This window comes from Hippichthys cyanospilos, chromosome 6 (genome assembly GCF_059441005.1).
Source record: "Hippichthys cyanospilos isolate Australia breed blue-spotted pipefish chromosome 6, RoL_Hcya_1.0, whole genome shotgun sequence".
Classification (NCBI taxonomy): Eukaryota; Metazoa; Chordata; class Actinopteri; order Syngnathiformes; family Syngnathidae; genus Hippichthys; species Hippichthys cyanospilos.
The window spans coordinates 22,965,732-22,988,431 of record NC_142374.1 but is presented as its reverse complement, the minus strand read 5'-3'; the positions used below and the strand labels follow the sequence as shown (position 1 = coordinate 22,988,431).

General features: G+C 40.9%; 1 protein-coding gene across 1 annotated transcript in view; it reads right to left on the bottom strand.

Annotated features, from left to right (window-relative positions):
• The window catches only part of nell2a (neural EGFL like 2a), a 102,009-nt gene that overhangs the window by 40,894 nt on the left and 38,415 nt on the right, over nt 1-22,700 (bottom strand). Inside the window, exon 13 of the mRNA XM_088416469.1 lies at nt 609-734. Coding sequence (XP_088272595.1) covers nt 609-734 — 126 coding nt within the window. The remainder of the gene's footprint in view (nt 1-608; nt 735-22,700) is intronic.

Sequence of the window (22,700 nt, the reverse complement as noted above, 5' to 3'; positions counted from 1 at the left end):
GGGCAACCTTCGAAGCTGGATCGGCTATTTTAGTTCTGCCCAAAAATCCCGTCATGAATGAAAATTCGTAAACAACAAAACACAATCGCTATAAGACAATTTAGTTATAAATTCCTCCATGTCCCAGTTAATTTGCTCTTAATTTGAAAGGGAAATCATGGTAAAATCTCACGTCCCCCCCTAAGTGCCTTCTCCAACCTCCTCGGGTACTCACGCTGTATATCGAGAACGGCAGCTAATGCAGGGGGGGGTGGCACCCCTCCAGACCAACTATCTTCGCCCTCGCTGATCAGTTCGGATCAGTTTTATCAACGATCAAAGAGAGAGCGGAGCTGCCTCAAGCCGCGTCGATCTCAAACAGTAGCAGAGTGTCCTTTTTGCAAAGTTCAAATGCCAAAATATCTTCGCTTTTCATCCGAGCTTGAGCCTCATTCGGGATCTGGAAGCTCATTTGAAATTTCACCGGCCAGACCTTTTGTGCCCACTCTTGCTATTCTGTGTAAAGCGAAGGTTGTTAAAGCTTCCTTTCATTGGTCGGCCGCTCTTTAGAATCCTGGGAAAATCCAAACGTGTCTCCGGTAAGCACCAAGGCAGGAACGGGAACTCACCCGTGCAGGAATAGTCATCGATCCTGATGTAGCCCGTATGGCAGATGCACATGAAGGAGCCGGGTGTGTTAACACACATGGTGTTCTCCCGGCAATAGTGCTTCCCTTCGGCGCATTCGTCGATGTCTGAAAAGGGACGCGGGGGAGAAGGAAACACGAGGGGGTTAGATCGGCATCCCGTAAACGATCCGCGATGCCCGCGGAGCGCTAGCGCTATTCCGCTAACGGTAATGATGAAGAGGCCCGTCCGTCGACCTTCGTGTTAGGAGCCATCCGGCTATCGGATAGCGGATTACGGTTTCGCTCCTTTTTCCAGGTCACATAATAACTTGTTTGGGATCGATATTCTGGAAGCTCAGGTTCATGACTCCTCCATCGATTTCGCGTCCATTTTGTTTTGTCACCTTTAACTAAGCGTCCATGCTAGCCCCCCTCGGGAAATAGATCGTATATAACAACTATGATGATTGTTTTAAGACATGGTACCCTAAAAAATTACCGTAATTCCCCCAAAATAGGACGCACCTGCGTAGAGGACGCGCCCGTCATTTTAGTGTCAAAAATCGGGTATTTTCTACGTTACCGTGTAGAGCAAAACAGAATGAATCTCACCTATTCATTCTTCATGTTTTCTTGTGTTCATATCCGTAAATTATATGTTTGGAAACCCAAACCCAAACCCGAAGTTGCACACATCCATGTTCCATCAAGTTTATGATTGCATATGTACCGTAATTCCCAAAATATAAGCAAAATTTCTCGTATTTTCGATGTTAGCGTGTAAAAGACACACCGACACTTTGCCGACGTAAAAACTATTGCAAAACTAAATAAATCTCATCTTTTGTAATCTCATATTTTTTTATATTTATATTTTTGTTTTTCCTTTTTGCTTTGCAATGCATTTTTCAAATTTTACAACACCCTGTTAGGAATTTTGATATGCTACATATGCTCCAATTTTGAAGCCATTTATATGAAGAATGCGATTTTATGAAATAAATTCAGAAACTGTTTTTAAATCAACAAGGTTTAAATCTTAAGGTTTCTCGTTGCAATTTGATAAAAAAAAAAATCCTAATTATATTCTTTTAAACTCTTGAGTGGTCTTGGCATTGATTTTAACAGTCTTTTAATGGTATCAAGACTTATTTTTCCCCATTCTTCAGGTACTACTTTCCACAAATCGTCTTTATTCTTAATTTCTGATCGTCTATTAATAAAGTTTGATTTATCTGATTGTTTGGTTGACATTCCCTTTAGCGCAGCTCCATCTAGTGGATGCACGACGCAACCCCGGCCTCTACTGTAGCTTCTATTCTATGCGCCTTATAATGTGGTGCACTCTTTATATGAAAATACTTTAAAAAAAAAGGCCATTCATTGAAATGCGCCTTATAACTCTTATAGTTGGGAAAATACGGTACCCAGCCTAAGGTTCTGGATAAAAAAAATCTTGGCTCAGGCTTCCCTGTGTTTAATTTAAATGTTTTTCATAAATAAACCATGCCATAAGCATGCATTTGATTAAAAAAAATCCTAATTATATTCTTTTAAACTCTTGAGTGGTCTTGGCATTGATTTAAACAGTCTTTTAATGTTATCAAGACTTATTTTTCCCCATTCTTCAGGTACTACTTTCCACAAATCGTCTTTACTTTTTAATTTCTCATTGTCTATTAGTAAAGTTTGACTGATTTATCTGATTGTTTGGTTGACATTTCTATTAGCGCATCTCCATCTAGTGGATGCACGACGAAACCCCGGCCACTACTGTAGCTTCTATTCTATGCGCCTTATAATGTAGAGCACTCTTTATATGAAAATACTTTAAAAAAAAAAGGCCATTCATTGAAATACGCCTTATAATTCTTATAGTTGGGAAAATACGGTACCCAGTCTAAGGTTCTGGATAAAAAAATCTTGGCTCAGGCCTTCCTGCGTTGAATTGAAATGTTTTTCCTAAGCATGCATTTCAGGTAATTTAAAAGACTCAAAGGCGTGAATGGCGGAAGGTGTGAACGCGAGTGTCTACATTGGGCCATTCCAAGCTTCTGCCAAAGTCACCTCGGATAGGCTCCAGCTCACCCTCGGCCATAATGAGGAGAAGCTCTATAGAAACCGAACGGCTGGAAACGCCATTGCGTTTTCAGCAGCTTTGATTGAAATCGCTCAATCCCTAAGCCTTTTGGAAGGCGTCCTTTTGGAAAATAGATTTCTTGAAGCGCGGACCGCCCTATCACCAAAAACAGGAGCGTTCCTGGACAAGACGGCCTACTTGTAGCACCTGGCACTTGAGCGGTTTTAGGACAGGCTTGGGAAAGAAAAGCCATTTGTCTCTATCCATGCCAGACAAGGAACGGAATGCAGATGGTCCGTAAGAGGTGAGCGCCTCATCGCAAAATGGCGCGCCGGCCGCTCGATTGGCAATCTCTTCAAAGTGACATCTTCAAACGGCGGCTTTTCAAAGTAACCGTCGGTAAACCAAAATCGAGACTTATTTAATGCGCGCGACCGTAATATAAAGCGGCTCATGAGGCTTTAGGAATCTCATGTATTAGTTTGGCCTTCTTACGCTGGCAAATCCATTTTTGGATGTAATAGCTGTTGCTAGGGCGACGGCTATCGCTGGGATTTAAAAGGGCGTGCCTTTGCATCGGAGGGAAAATCTTAATCTGGATAGCGTGATGCAATTAGAATCGAATGAAAAATGGAACAAACAAACAGATGTGGATTTCCCTCCGGGGTCTTGTCCATGTTGATCGCGCGGGTCAATAGCGGGGAAACCTTGCGAGAGGCAACCTCCGCCGTCCTTGGCATCGCTAATCACGATCAATCTATTATTCGGTTCCGAGACTCCGCGTCTGCATGGGAGCGCAGAAACGTTCGACCTTGAATACGTTCCGCGCCAGATGCTTTTGCCGGGCGCGCGCTCGAAGTTGAATTTCAATAGATTCGCATTGGCGGCGTCTCGCCGTCCTTGCGCGAGCCCGGGGCTCCGGCGCCAAGCCGCGACGGTACTTATTCACATTTCCTCCTTTCGCCGTTCCGTCGATACGAGCCCGCTTGGCGTTTTTGAAAAACAGACGATCTCTTTGCTCATGAAGCTACACGCGTCCTTCGCTAAATGAATGGAGGCTGAGCCAACGCCGTAAGTAGGCCTTGAGGAAACCTGCGAGACAAAAGACAAACTAAAGTCACCAGGCCAAAGGGACGGTTTAGAATTGAAAAAAAGAGGCAAGGACGAGATCAAGAGCGATTGTTCTAAAGCATAGGTGTGGAACTCCAGTCCTCGAGGGCCGGTATCTTGCATGTTTTCCGGTTTTCTTTCCCCAACACAACTGATTCAAATGATTAGCTCATTAGCAAGCTCTGCGGGAGCTTCAAAATGATCCCAATCATTTGAATCAGGTGTTTTTGAGGGAAAAGGTTTGAAAACATGTAGGATATCGGCCCTCGAGGACTGGAGTTCCACACCTGTGTTCTAAAGCAAGTCAAACTGATTTTTATGGTGGGCCACATTGTACTTAAAGTGTCTGTTAGAGGGCTGGAATCAATCTCAAAATAGTCTAAAAAAGCTTCAATTTTAACGTACCCCTTTAATTTCTCTAAAATCCTGAAAATTTAGGAATTAAAAATAAAAAAACATGCGTCTAATAGACGCCATTTTTGCTTGTTTACATCTTTACCTAGGTTTGAAAACAGAGGCCGATAAAAACTGTTCAAAAGATAGATCGGGACCAGAAAATGGTTAATTTTGAAGACAATCTGCAAGTTTAGCTAGAAACTTGAAATCAGCATTTGGCGGGCCACATAAAATGATGCGGCGGGCCGGTTCTGGCCCCCGGGCCTTGAGTTTGACACCTGTGTTCTAAAGGATAGGAAAAAAAACCGCATTGAAAACAGGTTGGAAAAAGAACGGCAAACGCCGTGACTTTTTCTCGAGGGAAGTTGAGGTCTTGAAAGTGAAAAAGAGGGGAAAAACACCAGACTAAAGAGCGGTTCTTTTTGGCGTAGAACCATAGGTCTCCAACTTCAGTCCTCGAGGGTCGCACTCCTACATGTTTTCAATGCTGTTCGCTTAAACACACCTGATTCAAACCTTTAGAATTATTTGAATCAGGTGTGTTTAAGACAGAAGCATCGAAAACATGCAGGATCCCTCAGGAACTAATCTGCCTCCTAATGACCGCTGAATGCATAAAGCATAGGAGTGGAACTCCAGTCCTCGAGAGCCGGCATCCAGCATGTTTCCCGGTTTTCTTTGCCCAACACGCCTGATTCAAATGATTCGCAAGCTCTGCAGGAGCTTCAAAATGATCCCAATCGTTTGAATCAGGTGTTTTTGAGGGAAAAGCTTTGAAAACATGTAGGATACCGGCCCTCGAGGACTGGAGTTCCACACCTGTGCTCTAACCTGACTTAAGAATTTCGGAATGAGAATAAAAGATCTCATTTGCTGGCAAAATGCGTCAAGACTGATAATGGACATCCGTATTACATCCAACAAAACAGCATTGAACATTTTGCATAGGGGTCTCAATAAAACAATTTAGCAATAATTTACTTTTAATTTGCTCTCAATTTGAAAAGACAAATCTGCTTTTTCAGTCACAGCATGAAATTTGATTTTCTGATACCTTCAGAACGCCTGTTGAAATCCCGTATACCCCCTTTTGAGAAGCGCTGATCTATGCGACTTAAAATTGCCCCTGATATGGTATTTTGACCATTTTTTGGTCATTTTCTTCCACATCGTTCTCGCTATATTTTATCCAGACATGACAGGTATTTTGATAATAATGTGCTTGTGCCATGTTGGACTTTGACATGTGGTTACAATCTGGGTGAAATTTCAGCTCCCTGGTGTCTTCTTTCAATACTTTTGGATGGGAAATGTCTTCGATTTCAAGACCGAAGGACCGTACAAAATACCGCGCGGTAGTTAACACAATGTGAGATCTCATTTGTCTCAATGAGGGACACCCGCTGTCCATTCTGAGAATCCGTCCACGGGACCCCAGCCCAAACTTGAATAAACATTTTGTCAAGAAAAGCTCTGACAAAGTAGTCTGAGAGCACGTCGGAAACTCAACTTTTCTTTTGGCTAGCGACAGCATTCTCAATCGGCCGTTTGTTTTTTTTTTTACCTCGCCGTGCTGAATCCACAGTTTTGCCCTTTTTCTTTGGACAATCAGTCTTGCGCTTTTTGCCCTTCCTTGCTCTTTCTCCCCCCTCAAAAACCCTCAAGTTTCCGAGAGGCCGGTGACAGAGTTCCCGATTGGACATTCTTTTTTATCTCCCGCGTTAAAGCCGGGGTTTTGCCCTTTTCCGGAGGACAATCCCTCTTGCGTCTTTATCTCTTCCTTGCTAACTTTTTCACCTTCGACGTGTCTCCGTGCCAAAGACGCTTTCCGAATGCTCTTCTATTTTCCCTCCCAACTTTTATCATCTTTTAAAAACTTTTAATCTGTCCCATTTTCTTTCGAACATTTTTTTCTTTTGACCGCTTTATCTATCACCTCACCGACTTCTTCACCCCTCCGTCTTTTTTTCGTACGTTTTCCCTCCCCTTACCTTCTTTTCTCGTCAAAAACGCCGAACATCTCAATAGGCTTCCTAAATGTCCATTTATTATTTTCTTAAGACGTTCTCTTATTCCCATGCTCACTTTTTACCCTCAACATTCCGCTCCGAGCTTGCGATAACCCCCTGAGACCCAGCCTATTCTTTTTATGTCCACTGTTGTGTCCGTTTTGTCTCAGCAAGACAGCAAAGTTAACTTCAACCCAACCAAACCATGGAAATGCCAGTACGTCCTCCACTGAGGTCACTGGGACTTCGTAGAGTCGCTCCGGGACTCCTAATCTCGTTAGGTTTTGTTTAGAGTTCCAATGGTATGAAAAACACTCTCAATAGTGTTTTGTGCGGTGAAATAGAAGCTTTAGAACATAGGTGCCAAACTCCAGTCCTCGAGGGCCGGTATCCTGCATGTTTTCCGGTTTTATCTCCCCAACACACCCGATTCAAATGATTAGTTCATTAACAGGAGCTTGAAAATGATCCTAATCACTTGAATCGGGCGTGTTTGAGAGCGAGGGTTCAAAAACATGCGGGATACCGGCCCTCGAGGACTGGAGTTTCACACCTATGGGTTAGAGGGTAAAATATACATCATTAGCCAGATACACTGAGTCGGTTTAATCATTTGGAGTAAAATCATTCCAGATGAAGATCTCTGGTCTCCTGTTTACATGTCATCTATTTCCGTCATGCTCAGTCCGTTAATCAGATCGAGATACGGTAGATCATGTGATTAGTAAAGATGGACTTCAGTCCATTTCGTAAGGTAGTTCTGATTGTTTGAAGACTTCTATTAACGCAATATTTTGATAAAAAGAAGCTTTTTAACGTGCGCATACGAAGACTTTGGTTATCCCGATTGAATCGTATAAATGACACTCGTCCCGATTGGAAAAAACGAGATACCGCTCCTGTGATTTCGAGGTTTTTTTCGTTTATATGAGGCATTTTCATTTCGACTTACTCTAATCGCTTGAAAAACGTTTTGAGAAGCGCTGACGGAAAGACGGAAGTTGAATATGAAAAAGGTGTTGAGTAAACCGGGGTAAAAGACATTTGTCCTGAGGAAAAAGGACATAAAGGTGTCTTCAACGTGTAGGATAAAAAAACAAAAAGTCAGAAGAGGGCAACGTCCCAAAACCAGGAAAAGAAAAATCTAAAAATGATGTGGATTTAACATCAGAAGGAAAAGGAACGACCAATCGAAACTGCGGGCGACTGATGTCCTCCCGCAGTTGGAGGTCGCTGGAAAAGACAGAAAACCGGAAAGAAATTCCGTCTCGGCAGTCCTCGAGTGTAACCTTGAGCTCCGATCAGGAGGTGACGGCTTCCTTCTGATTTTCCCGGCACGACGACAACCCGACCGACAACCTTCTAACCGTAAGACGCCATCCATCCCGTATATGGCGGCCAGCTTTTCTAAAACAATATATTAGAGGCTGAGATGATTGGGGAGGAAGATTGGCGCGGGGACAAATGGCTGTCTCTCCATTAGGCCACTCCATTTTCTTGATTGGCTCGTCACGTGGACAGCAGAAAAAGCTGGCCCGGAGTCAACGGGAAGCTTTTATCGCTCGTCGGAGAAATCCGAGTCAATCTGCTCCAGATCGGTCAGGAATTCAATATGCTGTTTGACTTATGAGTCGGGGTTGTGGCATTCGAAGAAAAAGTAAAGAAAATGTCATTTTTCATGATTTTTCATTAGCGTCCCTTTATGCCAAAATGGGAGATGATTTCCGTAAACTGACGGTGGAAAAATGAAACAAAAATGGAGTTACTGGTTTGTCTGTTGAGTTGGAAAAAAAAAGGAGAAAAATGTTGATAATTTTGTTTTAACATACATATAATGGCCTTTTATGTGAAAGAATACAAAATTTCGGATTATCAAAGGTAGAAATTCCAATGATATGATTATCTACTAATTTGGAATTCGATTAGTTGTTGGTCAGTTAAACATTGCAATTCTAGTTTTATGATCTTTTTTTTTGATTGAAAGATTTGATTCAATATACTCAGGATGATTCGTAACCTTTTTCTATTTTTTAAAGAGGCATATTAATCGATTGGAGTTGGCGGGATTACGATTTGGTTGGGATTTCATAATTGGTACTTTTTATTTACGTTCATTTTTACAAAATGTATGCTGTTTTAATCACTTTTTAAGTCGTTTTTCTTAGCTTTTATTTCATTTTATTTTTCGAAACTTCATTTTAGTTGAATTTTTTCAAAGGTTCTAGTTCAAAAATTTCTAAATATACAGAATCGAAAGAAACAAAGACCACTGTTTCAGGATTCATAGTTTTACAAATGTAAAATGTAATTTGAGTTTTTTTTTAGTTTTAAAAACACTTGTTTAGTTTTTTGTAGTTGTTGCTTTTCATTAACTATAACAACCTTGATCATTAGCTACAATAAACAGTATATTTGCGTTAACGATAAAAGACGATTGAATACATATCTAAATATAATTTATAGTGTAAGAATTGGATTCAATTCAACCTTAACCCTAACCCTACCCCTAACCCTAACCCTCCCCCATTTCTACCGTTCCATCATCACTTTTCACACAATCTCCTTCCAGGTTCTTTTTTAATCCAATTCATGAGTCAATTTGGACACTACGCTGTTCACAAAGAACAGCGATCTGCGTAAAAGGCGTAAAATGACTGGCTTTTAAAAGGCGGCGTTAAAGGGGACTTCAATGAAGATTATAATTGTTCTGACATTTTCACTTTCCCCTCTCCGGCTCATTAAAGTTATCCCAACAGGATATAAATAGAGGCTTTATCCGTCTTCATTTGCACGGTATGTAGCTAGCAAGAGCGCCCTCGCTATCTTGCGTCCCATACTGCAGTCGAGCAAGGTCTGGCGGAAGACAGATAACGTAACGCGTCGCCTTTGGATATCCCACAAAGAAACGCGACCCGGCCGTTCCAGCAGCCGGCCTGCTCTCGCGTTGCTCACCTAAAAGTTTTCCGTCAGTGGCGGGAGGATTCCGCAGCATTGTCGGCTATTTCGCAGAACGCGCAGAGACGTGCTTGCGCGGACACGAGTCACTCGAAAACGAGTAATCCTAAATTAGCGACGTCATTTATGGAAGCAGACACATTCTTTGTACTCTAAATCAAGTCAAACACTCTGGACGTAGGACAACTACCATCATGAAGGACTTCAGTCGGACAATCACCAAAAGCGTCTTATCTCGCTCAATATCTATGTATGCTAGCTATATTTTTAGCTCTATCTATCTATCTATCTATCTATCTATCTATCTATCTATCTATCTATCTATCTATCTATCTATCTATCTATCTATCCATCTATATCTATTTGTCTATCAATCGATCAGGATTAGGGCTATTCCTACTTAGCTAGGAATCTCGCTAGCTAGCGAGCAAACAAGCTAACAATATAGTGATCTATCTTGCTAGTGATCTAGCAAGCTACCTAGCTAGTGAATTACTCAGCAAACTAGCTACCGAGCAAACAAGCTATCAATATAGTTATCTAGCTAGCTACTGATCTAGCGATCTACCTGGCGAGTGAATTACTCAGCAAACTAGCTACCGAGCAAACAAGCTATCAATATAGTGATCTAGCTAGCTAGTGATCTAGCGATCTACTTAGCTAGTGAATTACTCAGCAAACTAGCTACCGAGCAAACAAGCTATAAATATAGTGATCTAGCTAGCTAGTGATCTAGCGAGCTGCCTAGCTAGTGAATTACTCAGCAAACTAGCTACCGAGCAAACAAGCTATCAATATAGTGATCTAGCTAGCTAGTGATCTAGCGAGCTACCCAGCTAGTGAATTACTCAGCAAACAAACTACAGTACTACTAGCAAACCATTTTTTTCCGTGATCAATCTCGCAAGTTTGTTATTTTGTTGTTTTCTACCTATCTACCAAACTGAAATATACTTAGCTAGCAAACTAGCTAGCTACCCAGGTAGCGATCTAAAATAGCTAGCAAACTAGCTATCTAGGTAGCTACAACCTAGCTACTAGCTACCCAGGTAGCGATCTAGAATAGCTAACAAACTAGCTATCTACGTAGTGATATAGTTAGCGATCTAGCTAGCTAGCAAACTAGCTATCCAGGTAGCGATATAGCCAGCAATCTAGCAATCTACCTACCAAGTGAACAAACGACTTAGGCAGGGATCTATCTAGCTAGCTCACAGTTTTTTTTTCTGTGATCTATGTAACAAGCTAGCGATTCAGTTTAGTCAACATATTTCCATCCATCAATCTAGAGACGCATTTAGCGAGTGAAATAGCTACCTTGGTAGCAACCTAGCTGGCTAGTGAGCTCTCTATCAGGCCTGAAAATATTAGGCACTGAGCAGAATTTTATGCTAAAAGCGCATTGTGATGCAGCAGGTTGATTGCAGGCCGAGGCCAAATTGAAATAGCTCTTTATTTTCAAATGAAAACTCATGCATATTAAAATGTTTTTTTGTTTTTGTTTTTTTTAACCGCTTTGTTCCTGCACGCTCCATTTAGTCGCAATTACAGCTTCCATGTCTGTCTGAGTGAAAACACCGACGCGTTAAAAACGGACAAAATGAGACAATTACAAGCAAATCACAACAAGTGATTTTGCACGTCGCGCGCTCGTCATAAACGTTTGGGGCAATTTGCGAAAATCGCACCCCGATGAATACGTTCAAAAAGCCCCCGAAAGTTCGAAAAAAAAAAAAAGCAAAAAGAAGGTTTCTGGGAGCCAATTAGGACGACTGAGTGGGCGTAACGAGTTGGGAATCTGCATTCTGAGCACCGGGGTTGGAAATTGTCTCAATAACGCGCGCTGGCTGTGATCAAAAGCTCCAAATGACTTGGAAAGACGCAAGACGGACGATGTGTGTGTTCCCAGGTGTGGGAAAATGATCTCATAGATATTATTTAGCATACGGTTAGCACAGCGTTATGAGTGCGACTGAACATTGTTTCGATATTCGACATAATACCAGCGGCTTTTTGCTCTCCATTACTCAATCTTGTATAAATTTTCCCGCGCATCTTAATGGACGTTGTCATCCTCCATCACTTGTTAGCCGGGGAGGACGCAGGTGAAAACATCGAGGACATCATCGGAAGACTTAATGTCTCGAATTTGACGTCGTTTTTCCAGTTCCGGTATCGGTACATAGTCTCTACGGATGAAACTAAAAACGTTTGTCGATTAACGCTCCGGTTATGTTGTGGGTCGAATTGACCCATTTGGAAGTGAAAGGAATGTAGTTTTTTAGTATGAGACATCTGCTTGGCTTATTATAATCAACATTTCCATTAAAAGTTGCATTTGTATGCATTTTTGTAGTCTCTGTATCAGTATGTAATATCCATGGATAAAACACTTTTTTTTTTTTTAACAATTAACCCTCCTGTTATGCTGTGGGTCAAATTGACCCAATTGAAAGTTCAAGGAAATGTTGAATCTAGTTTTTTCGTGCAAGAGTTCCGTTTGGCTTATTATAATCAACATTTCCATTAAAAATGGTATCTGTATGCATTTTTGTATCAATTTGTAATATCTACGGATAAAACCTTTTTTTTTAACAATCAACCCTCTTGTTATACTGTGGGTCAAACTGACCCATTTGAAAGTTCAAGGAAATGTTGAATCTAGTTTTTTAGTGCAACAGTTCCGCTTGGCTTATTATAATCAACATTTCCATTAAAAATTGCATTTGTATGCATTTTTGTAGTCCCTGTATCAATATGTAATATCTACGATAAAACCATTTGTTTTTAACAATTAACCCTCTTGTTATGCTGTGGGTCAAATTGACCCATCTGAAAGTTCAAGGAAATGTTGAATCTAGTTTTTTAATGCAACAGTTCCCCTTGGCTTCTTATATTCATCATTTTCCATTAAAATCGCATTTGTATGCATTTTTGTAGTCCCTGTATCAATATGTAATATCTACGGATAAAACAAGTTTTTTTTTTTTTTTAACCCTCTTGTTATGTTGTGGGTCGAATTGACCCATTTGGAAGTTAAAGGAATGTTTTTTTAGTACAAGACATCTGCTTGGCTTATTATAATCAACATTTCCATTAAAAATGGCATCTGTATGCATTTTTGTATCAATATGTAATATCTACGGATAAAACCTTTTTTTTTTTAACAATTAACCCTCTTGTTATACTGTGGTTTTTTCTAGTTTTTTCGTGCAAGAGTTCCACTTGGCTTATTATAATCAACATTTCCATTAAAAATTGCATTTGTATGCATTTTTGTATCAATATGTAATATCTACGGATAAAACCTTTTTTTTTTTTTTTTTTTTTTTTAACAATTAACCCTCTTGTTATGCTGTGGGTCAAACTGACCCATTTGAAATTTCAAGGAAATGTTGAATCTAGTTTTTTCGTGCAACAGTTCCGCTTGGCTTATTATAATCAACATTTCCATTAAAAATTGCATCTGTATGCATTTTTGTATCAATTTGTAATATCTACGGATAAAACCAATTTTTTTTAACAATTAACCCTCTTGTTATACTGTGGGTCAAATTGACCCATTTGAAAGTTCAAGGAAATGTTGAACCTAGATTTTTAGTGCAAGAGTCCCGCTTAGCTTATCATAATCTATTATGATAATAATTTCCATCCAAAGTGGCATTTGTATGCATTTCTGTTAGATGCTTTTTGACGTTTTTTTATATTTTCATTTTCAGGCGCCCGCAAGCGTTGAATTGTCCATCCCCGTAGAGAGAAAAAATCAGAAGTCATTTCCATAAACACAATATTCATATAAAGTAAAGCCAAGGCACTCTATTGTATTCTATAAAATCCTGACCCCCATTTTGGTTTCTTCGTTGCTCCCGTTCGACGCACTGTTTACACTCAGGTTTATTTTACACAATATTTTTTGGTAGCGTTCCAAATGGACCACAGAGTGCGAAAATTGACTCTGCCGCACCGTCGTCATAACAATACAAGACTTTTTCCCGTCAAGGTGACATGTATGGATTTTCTCTCCTCTATCAATCCGCACTTCTTACGGAGCCCTAAAAATGATATACCGGTACACCACTTTTTACGCGGGACGAAATGTCAATCCCGATTAAAAACGAGATGAATGAGCTCATTATCTATAAAGTAGACGCTCATTTCTTTTCTAACCCAATTACCACTGTGTGAAATTAATATAAATCAGCAAGTGAAGCTCCCGGAATGCGTTTGAAGACACGTCCGTCTTTTTCCGGGAATTAAGGTTGTGGCATTTGCGGTGGACAGATACTGTTATTTACACACTGGAGTGTGCGCGAGCGCGCGTGTGTGTTACAGTCTGATAAATGGCCGCGACGTTTCTTTTTGGTGACATTTGAGCGGGGTCACGCAGGTGAAGTGTGGGCAAATATAGCCAGACGCCAGCAATATGTCAACGCTGGCCGGCGTGTGCGCGAGTGTGTTATTGCGAGGCGGTGATTGAATTTTGGGATGGGCTGTGCTCTCCAGCAGGCGCCAATTAGCCTCGTGACATTCAAAAGCCAGCGCAGGCCAATCATATCGGAGAATGTTTACATAAGACGCGCTCGGAATCGCAGGTGGCCGTTTTAAAGCGGAAGTATGGGTTGCGGATCGCGAGGGCACGAAATTCCGGAGTATTTGAATCCGCTTCTTTAGGACGAATGGAGGGATGTGAGATTTGAACAGGGTTTCTGCAGGTGTCGTCAAATTTAAATGTCAGGCAGAGTGTAATTTTCCTTTTGAATTAACTGCAAATGACTTGTTACTTAAAATAACCTTACTGAGTTTAAAAAATGATCAATCTGGTTCAAGTAAACCCAAATTTCTGGGTTATTTTGTACATAGCGACCCAATTTTTCTAGTTGCTTTGTACAAAATACCCCATTTTGGGGGGTGTTAATTTAGAAAAAGTGGTCAAATTGTCCTAAAAGTTTCGACTCACGTTCCGACAAACATTTGGGTTCGGAAAAAACCCAAACATGCACCAAAATGTGCTATGATAGGAACAGTACGCGTTTCTTCTCAAATTAAGAGCAAATTAATTGGAACAAGAAGCAACTACTTGCTAAATTGTGTTGTACCGACATCTTTGCTGAACATTGACTCTAAACAAAAAGTTGGGTCAAAAATATCCCAATAAGTCTAAAAAGCACCGACCCAGAATTTGGGTCAATTTGACCCAACTAGAGCTTCTCTTGTATAAAACGAACATAAAGTGTTAAAGGTAGTCCTTTGCAGGAAATTTACTCTAAAAACGATTGGGTCAAGAAACAAAACAAATTGACCCAAATATTGGCTCAGTCCTTTTTTTTGACCCCCACTCTAAAAAGAATGAACCCAAATCATGGGTACAAACAAAACTCAATATTTAGGTCAATTTGACCCATCTTTCTGTATTGTTTCATGCGAAACAACCCAGAAAAGTGGGTGAAAATACCCTAGTATCAGTTCAGTCCTTTTTTGAACCACACTCTAAAAACAGTTGGGTTAAAAATAACCCAAATTATGGGTACAAACAAAACCCACTATTTGAGTCAATTTGACCCATATTCTTGCATTTTTTCATGCAAAACTACCCCCAGTGTTGGGTTAATTTGGCCCAAATACTGTTTGTCGTTTTTTTGACGCACACTCTAAAAACAGTCGGGTAAAAAAAATAACCCTAATTATAGGCCCAAACGAAACCCGATATTTGGGTCAACTTGACCCATCTTTCATCATTGTTTCATGCAAAACTTCCTGGGTTGAAGGTTCAGACAAATTAACCCAAATATCGTTCAGTCCTTTTATCAACCACACTCTAAAAACGGGTAAAAAAATACCCACATTTCGGGCCCAAAAAAGACTAATCAATATTTGAGTTAATTTGACCAAACCCTTTGATTTGTTTTGCATAAAACAACCCCCCAAAATGGTTGTTTTGGACAAAACCACATCAAAAATTGGGTTCTTTTGTATAAAACCACCCACAGAGGGGTCAAATAGAAACAAATATTATGTCAGCCCTTTTTTTTTTTTTTTTTTTTTTCCGCTAGATTTGCCAGAAAAAAAACAAGTTATGAAACGTCATTCCAAAAATGAACAAACGTAACACTGCCATTTTTTCAAATTTTTTTTTCCTCGTTCAAACTACTGCCCGGGAAAAAATCAATAACAAAGCAAACAGCACGACTTTACAACTGGCGGTGAAAGCACGGGCACCGAATTCTAGAGGGCAAAAAAAAAAAAAAAATCCGGCGTTTACACAATTACATGCGTGACGGCGTCAAGTCTGCGAATAATCCAATCATCCGCCGGCGGCGTAAACCGGGGTAACTAATACCAATACCACGGAGGACGCAAACGCGCCCCGAGTACTTGGCATGAATTGACTCTCGTTGAGTGACCATAAACTTCTTAAGCGGGACGTTTGGAAAGAACCATGGCGTACGCCTGAGCGCCGGGATGAATAATGGCGTTATGGCAACATGCTGAACTATAGTGATTGTTCAATTTAGACGCAATCACGCGGGCTGTCACTTCTCCTCCGCTCGCCCCTCCGTCTAATTCCGTACGTGTGGAAAACAAGCGGCGGGACTCAAGCGGCACCCGGATTACATTTCAATTAGAAGGAAATGAAGTCTCAAATTTGCGCGATTCTAAACGCGGTATTTTGACTGGTTTGGGCTTCGTGGAAAATGAATTAGCGTAAATCTACAAATGTAAGCCGCACCCGTGGATAAGACGCACCCTTGATTTATGGGTCAAATTCGGGTATTTTTTTTTACTTTCACCGCAAAAACTAAAATAAAACCGAATTAAGCTCATCTTTTGTAAATTCTTAATATTTTCTTGTGTTCAAATCCGTGAGTTATATATTTGTTAAGCGTTATGTGAAGCGTCTTTCAGATTTCCCACATTGTGAGAGGTCCCTGAACGCCTCGCCGGTATAGCGTTGAAAGCGCTCGAAGATGTTGTTTTTTTCCTTTTAATCCTTCGAGTTCGTAATATAAATACTTGAAGTTGAGCAGTATCCATGTTTCTTCATGTGCACACACGCCAAAAGACTGCAATTAATAAACGAGTCAAATGGAATACCTTTCCGAGTTCTCGAACCGGTGCGCTCTTAATTGAATCAGTTGGAGACATTTTACATGCTCCTCCCCGTTTTAGTAATATTCCCGCGTATTGCAATTACACGTCACATGGCAAAAACAAAGTACCGTATTTTTGAGAATATAAACCGCGACTTTTTTCTCATGATTTGAGCCCTGCAGCTTAGAGTCCAATGCGGCTTATCTGTGGGTTTTTTGTTTTTTTTTGCTAGCCACCAGGTGGCAGTCCACCAGAAATGTGTATCTTTTCAAGGTATCAATTTGTGGAACAACTATAAAATAGAACAGAAAAGATGTGAATCAAAAAAAGAGTTTTAAAAATATATTATTAATAATATAAAAAAAGTTGAATACGATTGAATAAATAGATAAATTGAATAAGATCTTGTTTGTGACATGTAAATTTGATATACTGTGATACTATATATATATACTATGATAGTATATGTAAATTATGTCCAATGTGTTTATATGTTCGCTAAAATAAATTAAACAAAGGGAGACGGAACATGCTATAAAAGTATTAATTTCGAGTTTCACTCTGCAGTACATATTAGGCCAAGGGTGTCAAACTGATTTTTATGGTGGGCCACGTTGTACTTATAGTGTCTGTTAGAGGGCCGGAATCAATCTAAAAATAGTCTAAAAAAGCTTCAATTTTAACACACCCCTTTAATTTCTCTGAATTCCTGAAAATTTAGGACTTAAAAATAAAAAAACGTGTCTAATAAACGCAGTTTTTGCTGGTTTACATCTATACCTATTTTTGAAAAAAGAGGCCGATAAAAACTGTTCAAAATCGGGACCAGAAAATGGTTATTTTTGAAGACGATCTACAAGTTTAGCTAGAAACTTAAAATCAACTCAGCATTTGGCGGGCCACATAAAACGATGTTGCGGGCCGGTTCTGGCCCCCGGGCCTTGAGTTTGACACCCGTGTATTCGGCTGATGTTGAAAATATCCATCCATCCAATTTAGTTTTATTTAACTTGCATCCGCCCTCTTCTTGCGTAAATATCTGACCTGCGGCTTATAGTCCAGTGCGGCTTATAGTCCGGAAAATAGAGTATTTTCATCCACGCCCTCCCGGGGGCCCCGCCCCACTATTTGACAAGCGCGGCATGAGGTGTAAACGCAGCCATAGCGAGGACCAGCCGGAGGAAGGAACACGCTCCATTTATGTTGCCCGCATGCAAATGGACACACACGCACACTTGCGCTCGACATCCCCCGGAGTTTTGCCTACCGCTGCTTCCATGAAAAATTTACGGCAAAGTGATGTCATGGGCTATTTCCAGCTCATCTCTGACCTAGGAATGTTTGAAAGCGCTGGCGGCTGTCTCCATGTTTTATGAAATATCGCCAGCGCGGGCTTCTGTTTCATCATCTTGTTTGCGATACAATTCTCCATCTCATCTTCTCGCGTTATGGCATGATAGGCCACGGGAAATTTTGCCAAAGTTATCGGAGATTAGACGCAGAACAGGCCGCGATCATATAGCGAACGGCTTACCGAGGAATAAATTGTTTTGCGAAAGAAGCGCAGGAGCAAAGGGGAGTCATTTTCCGGGTTTTTTTTTTTTTTTCTTCTCCCCTCTCTGTCTGACGCAAACAATCGGCGGCAACCCCGGCAGCCTATTTCAGAGCGAGACCGGGCCGCCTCTCGAGATGAATGGCGCGGCTCTGAAGTGTTGATGTCGGAGGCGTCGGTCTCACGCGGGCTAATGGGACGGGTCGGACAACAAAGGGCCGCCGAAAAGCTTCGACGGCGCAGGTTGAGCGGGAGATAAAAACAAAGGGTGAGGGGGCTGCAAGCGGCCGTGTTTTGGAGCCTGTCAGCGGGACAAGGGACCAATTAAAGGCCACAAAGGGATTGGGAAAACTTGCCATTATCCCAACAGGAAGTTAAACAGGAAAAAAATACATTTATGAATTTTTCCGCTAGGAATAAAATGCAAATTGACGATACCTTTCAGGGTCAAATTGAAAAGCAGGATTAAATGGACGGGCAATTTTTGGGAACTGTTATAGTCTTGGGCGGTGCACAAATGAGCTCGCGAGTACCCCTGGGGGTACATGAAGGCACCGGAGATTTTAACAGAGATCCTGCAGGTATCGGCAAATCTCATTTATTGTCAGGACAGGAATCGTATACCTTTCTTTTCAAATTAAGGGCAAATTGATTGGAACATGAAGCATCATATTGTTAAATCGTCATAGAGTGGTCCTATATATATATATATATATATATATATATATATATATATATATATATATATATATATATATATATATATATATATATATTGGTGCATCCTGTAAACGGTAACTTAAATTTGACACCATTCGAGGAAGATTGATCCGTCAACCACACAGATGAACATATTTTTGTATCGACCTTACAATAATTACCACAACGGGACAAGCTAGAGGGTTATTTTCAATAAAAGAAGCAAGCAGACTGAATCACCGTCCGAGTCCATTCTTGTTCACATGCAGGAATATTACTAAAAGGGAGAGGATTTGATTCAATAAAGAGTAGCAAGTCATGGACCTTGTGTGCACTGGTTAGACAACACAAAAATGTATTCTATTTAAACGTTTAATAATCGTGGTCTTTTGGCATACAAACATTATCATAAACTCACTGGAACGTGGATAGTGCGTGACTTCGGCTAATTATGGCATATACAACGTTACACTGGCGAGGCGTTCACTGAACACACACAATGTGGGAAATCTGAAACACAACGTGCAACGACTATAAAAGAATTTACAAAGACGAGATTTATTCTGTTTTGCTATGGTTTTTAGATTGTCGCGGAACTGTCGGTGCATCCTATACACGGTACAGAAAACACCCGAATTTGATCGTAAAATTAAGAGTGCATCCTATAAAAAAGTGCGTCCTATATTTGGGGAATTACTATATCCTTATGGTATCATTTCAGTGACACGAATTAGCTGTGAAATACCGACACCGTTGCCCACTTGAACCGAGCCCACAGCCTCACACGGAATTCCACATATAATCCTGAGGGAGTATTGCATCATATATAAAAAGCTTTTCCAGGCTATTGGTGGATCAGAGGGGCTAGAGAGTAAAAAAAAAAAAAGTACCTTGACGGAAAAGTTTCTTTTTCCATCATTGCCTTGTATGAAAGTATAGAAGAATGGGAATCTGCCATTAGAATCATAATGGCATAATCAAAGCGTATCTTTTCTTGTTCTGAAAACGAATGCATTAGTCAATCAATCAATCAATCAAATTTTATTTGTATGGCCCTGAATCACCAAAGTCTCAAAGGGCTTCACAGATGAAAAGAGGTCATGTCGAGACTTCTTTGGAAAAATGAAGCCATGCAGAGACAGGTGAAGGAAAAACTCCCAAACCCCAATTTGGGGAAAATCAGAAACCTTCAGAAGGGACCACAGGTGGGAGGAACCCTCTTCCAGGCCCACAGCTTGAAGTGGATGCTGCATGTGTAAGGTGTAAGATACACAACAGCATTCCCTGTCAAAGCTCCCAGAAGAGGAAGGAAAAACTCCAAAACCTCAATTTGGGGAAAATCAGAAACCTTCAGAAGGGACCACAGGTGGGAGGAGCTCCCTTCCAGGCCCACAGCTTGAAGTGAATGCTGCATGTGTAAGGTGTAAGATACACAACAGCATCCCCTGTCAAAGCTCCCAGAAGAGGAAGAGAAAAAACTCCAAAACCCCAATTTGGGGAAAATCAGAAACCTTCAGAAGGGACCACAGGTGGGAGGAGCCCCCTTCCAGGCCCACAGGTTGAAGTGGATGCTGCATGTGAAGGTACACAACAGCATTCCCTGTCAAATCTCCCAGAAGGGGAAGGAAAAACTCCAAAACCCCAAATTGGGGAAAATCAGAAACCTTCAGAAGGGACCACAGGTGGGAGGAGCCCCCTTCCAGGTCCAGAGTTCGAAGTGGATGCTGCATGTGTAAGGTACACAACAGCATCCCCTGTCAAAGCTCCCAGAAGAGGAAGGAAAAACTCAAAAACCTCAATTTGGGGAAAATCAGAAACCTTCAAAAGGGACCACAGGTGGGAGGAGCCCCCTTCCGGGCCCACAGGTTGAAGTGGACGCTGCATGTGTAAGGTACACAACAGCATCCCCTGTCAAAGCTCCCAGAGGGGGAAGGAAAATCTCCAAAACCCCAATTTGGGGAAAATCAGAAACCTTCAGAAGGGACCACAGGTGGGAGGAGCCCCCTTCTAGGCCCACAGGTGGATGCTGCATGTGTAAGGTACACAACAGCATCCCCTGTTAAAGCTCCCAGAAGAGGAAGGAAAAACTCCAAAACCTCAATTTGGGGAAAATCAGAAACCTTCAGAAGGGACCACAGGTGGGAGGAGCCCCCTTCCAGGCCCACAGGAAAAATTACGCGCATGGCTCGGCAACAGTAAACAAGGCCGACGTCGGGTGCTCGATGACAACCTTCAACCCGCCCGCGTCAATCCTCATTAATTCCGAGCCAGATAGGATCTCCAATTATGCAGAATTTCCCCGAGACGGCGTCATTATCTCGACAAGCGGAAGCTTTTCACAGCCATTGTGTTTTGCGACGTAACTTCCCCGTGTACACAATGTGGGCGGGAGATCAACAACGGGGCGCTTGTCAAGTTCAACTCGGATGTCACGTTTTCTCATTGAAAAGCCGAGTCGCCATTACGACATGAAGTTTACGGCACGCCCAGATGAAACCGCATCGCGGAGCGTGTAAGATGATTTTTTTTTTTTTAATGGCATTTCTGGCAAAGATCCACCTAAGTGGGGGTGGATGATAAAGAGTTTCATTCAATTATGACAACGGCGTTTTTTGAGTGTTTTTTTTTTTTTAAATACAGCAACACACTTGTTAATCTCGTGGTGGGAAATGTGTTAGTATAAACAGTATTTTGATAAATATTACATACGTGGAATAAGCGGCAAAATCCTCATGTTTTTTTCATGTTACCTGTATAAGAAAGATGGCAGACGCTTGGAACCTTCTGCAAGTTTTCTTTTTGTTTAACCCTTGTGGAGTATTTTGATCGTTTTTTGGTATTTTTGTTTCCTCCACATCATTCTTGCAGTATTTAAGCTGAGGGGTGGTACTGTTCTGGAAATGTGATAAATAAGTTGGTCTTGCCATTTCAAACTTTGACACAATGTCACATTCTAGATGAAATTTCAGCTCCTCAGTGTCTTGTATAAATGTGGAGTATTTTGATAGTTTTTTGGTATTTTTTTTCCCGCATCATTCTCGCAGTATTTAAGGTGATGGGTGGTACTTTTCTGGAAATGTGATAAATAAGTTGGTCTTGCCATTTCAAACTTTGACACAATGTCACCTTGTAGATGAAATTTCAGCTCCTCAGTGTCTTGTATAAATGCTTCCCCCACTTGTGGAGTATTTTGATCGTTTTTTGGTATTTTTTTCCCGCATCTTTCTTGCAGTATTTAAGGTGATGGGTGGTACTTTTCTGGAAATGTGATAAATAAGTTGGTCTTGCCATTTCAGACTTTGACACAGTGTCACCTTCTAGATGAAATTTCAGCTCCCCAGTGTCTTTTATAAATGCTTCCCCCACTTGTGCAGTATTTCCATCATTTTTTGGCATTTTTTTTCCCCACATCATTCTCGCAGTTTTTAAGCTGAGGGATGGTACTTTTTTGGAAATGTGATAAATAAGTTGGTCTTGCCATTTTAAACTTTGACAAGATGTCACCTTCTAGATGAAATTTCAGCTCCCTAGTGTCTTTTATAAACGCTTTCCCTTTGATGTGGAAAAGCTTAAAGGATTGGACAAAATTTAAATGAAAGAAAATATGTGATGCTTTGAAATTTGTATTTATTTTTAATTTGATGCTGTATTTGTATTTTTTTTAAGGAGAAAAAATGTCTTCAAATGTCTGAAAAAATAAAAATAAAAATAAATCAGTCAATCTCCGATGGGATATGTCAGGTTTAGTCAACCGATAACATGTAATAAATAACACACAAGGAAGGAAGACAATAGACGTTAGATTATTTTGCTCGTGAGGAGAATGGTGAGATATTTTTAGCAGGATAAATTATGTACATCTAACAGGATATTTTATGCAAATTCGGTTAAGCCATCAAGACATTTTTTGGTTTAAAATAAGCCAATCGTCTTTTCCGAGTAATGCTTGCTCATCTTGTTAAAGCTTCAGGACGAATGTTGAAAAAAAAAAAAGTCCATGAAGGGCAGCGCTAGAGTCGAATGTCATTTTACGCAACGCGGCTGCAGATATCTGCCCGTTGCTGACGCCGGACGTTTGCCCCGGCACACGCGAACCAAAAGCTTGAATCTAAATCACAAATTAATCAACGGAATGAGAGGACAAACGGCGACCTCTCTCACTCTGCCCGTGAAGCGTTTAGCGTGTGTTGTGGCCACAGATA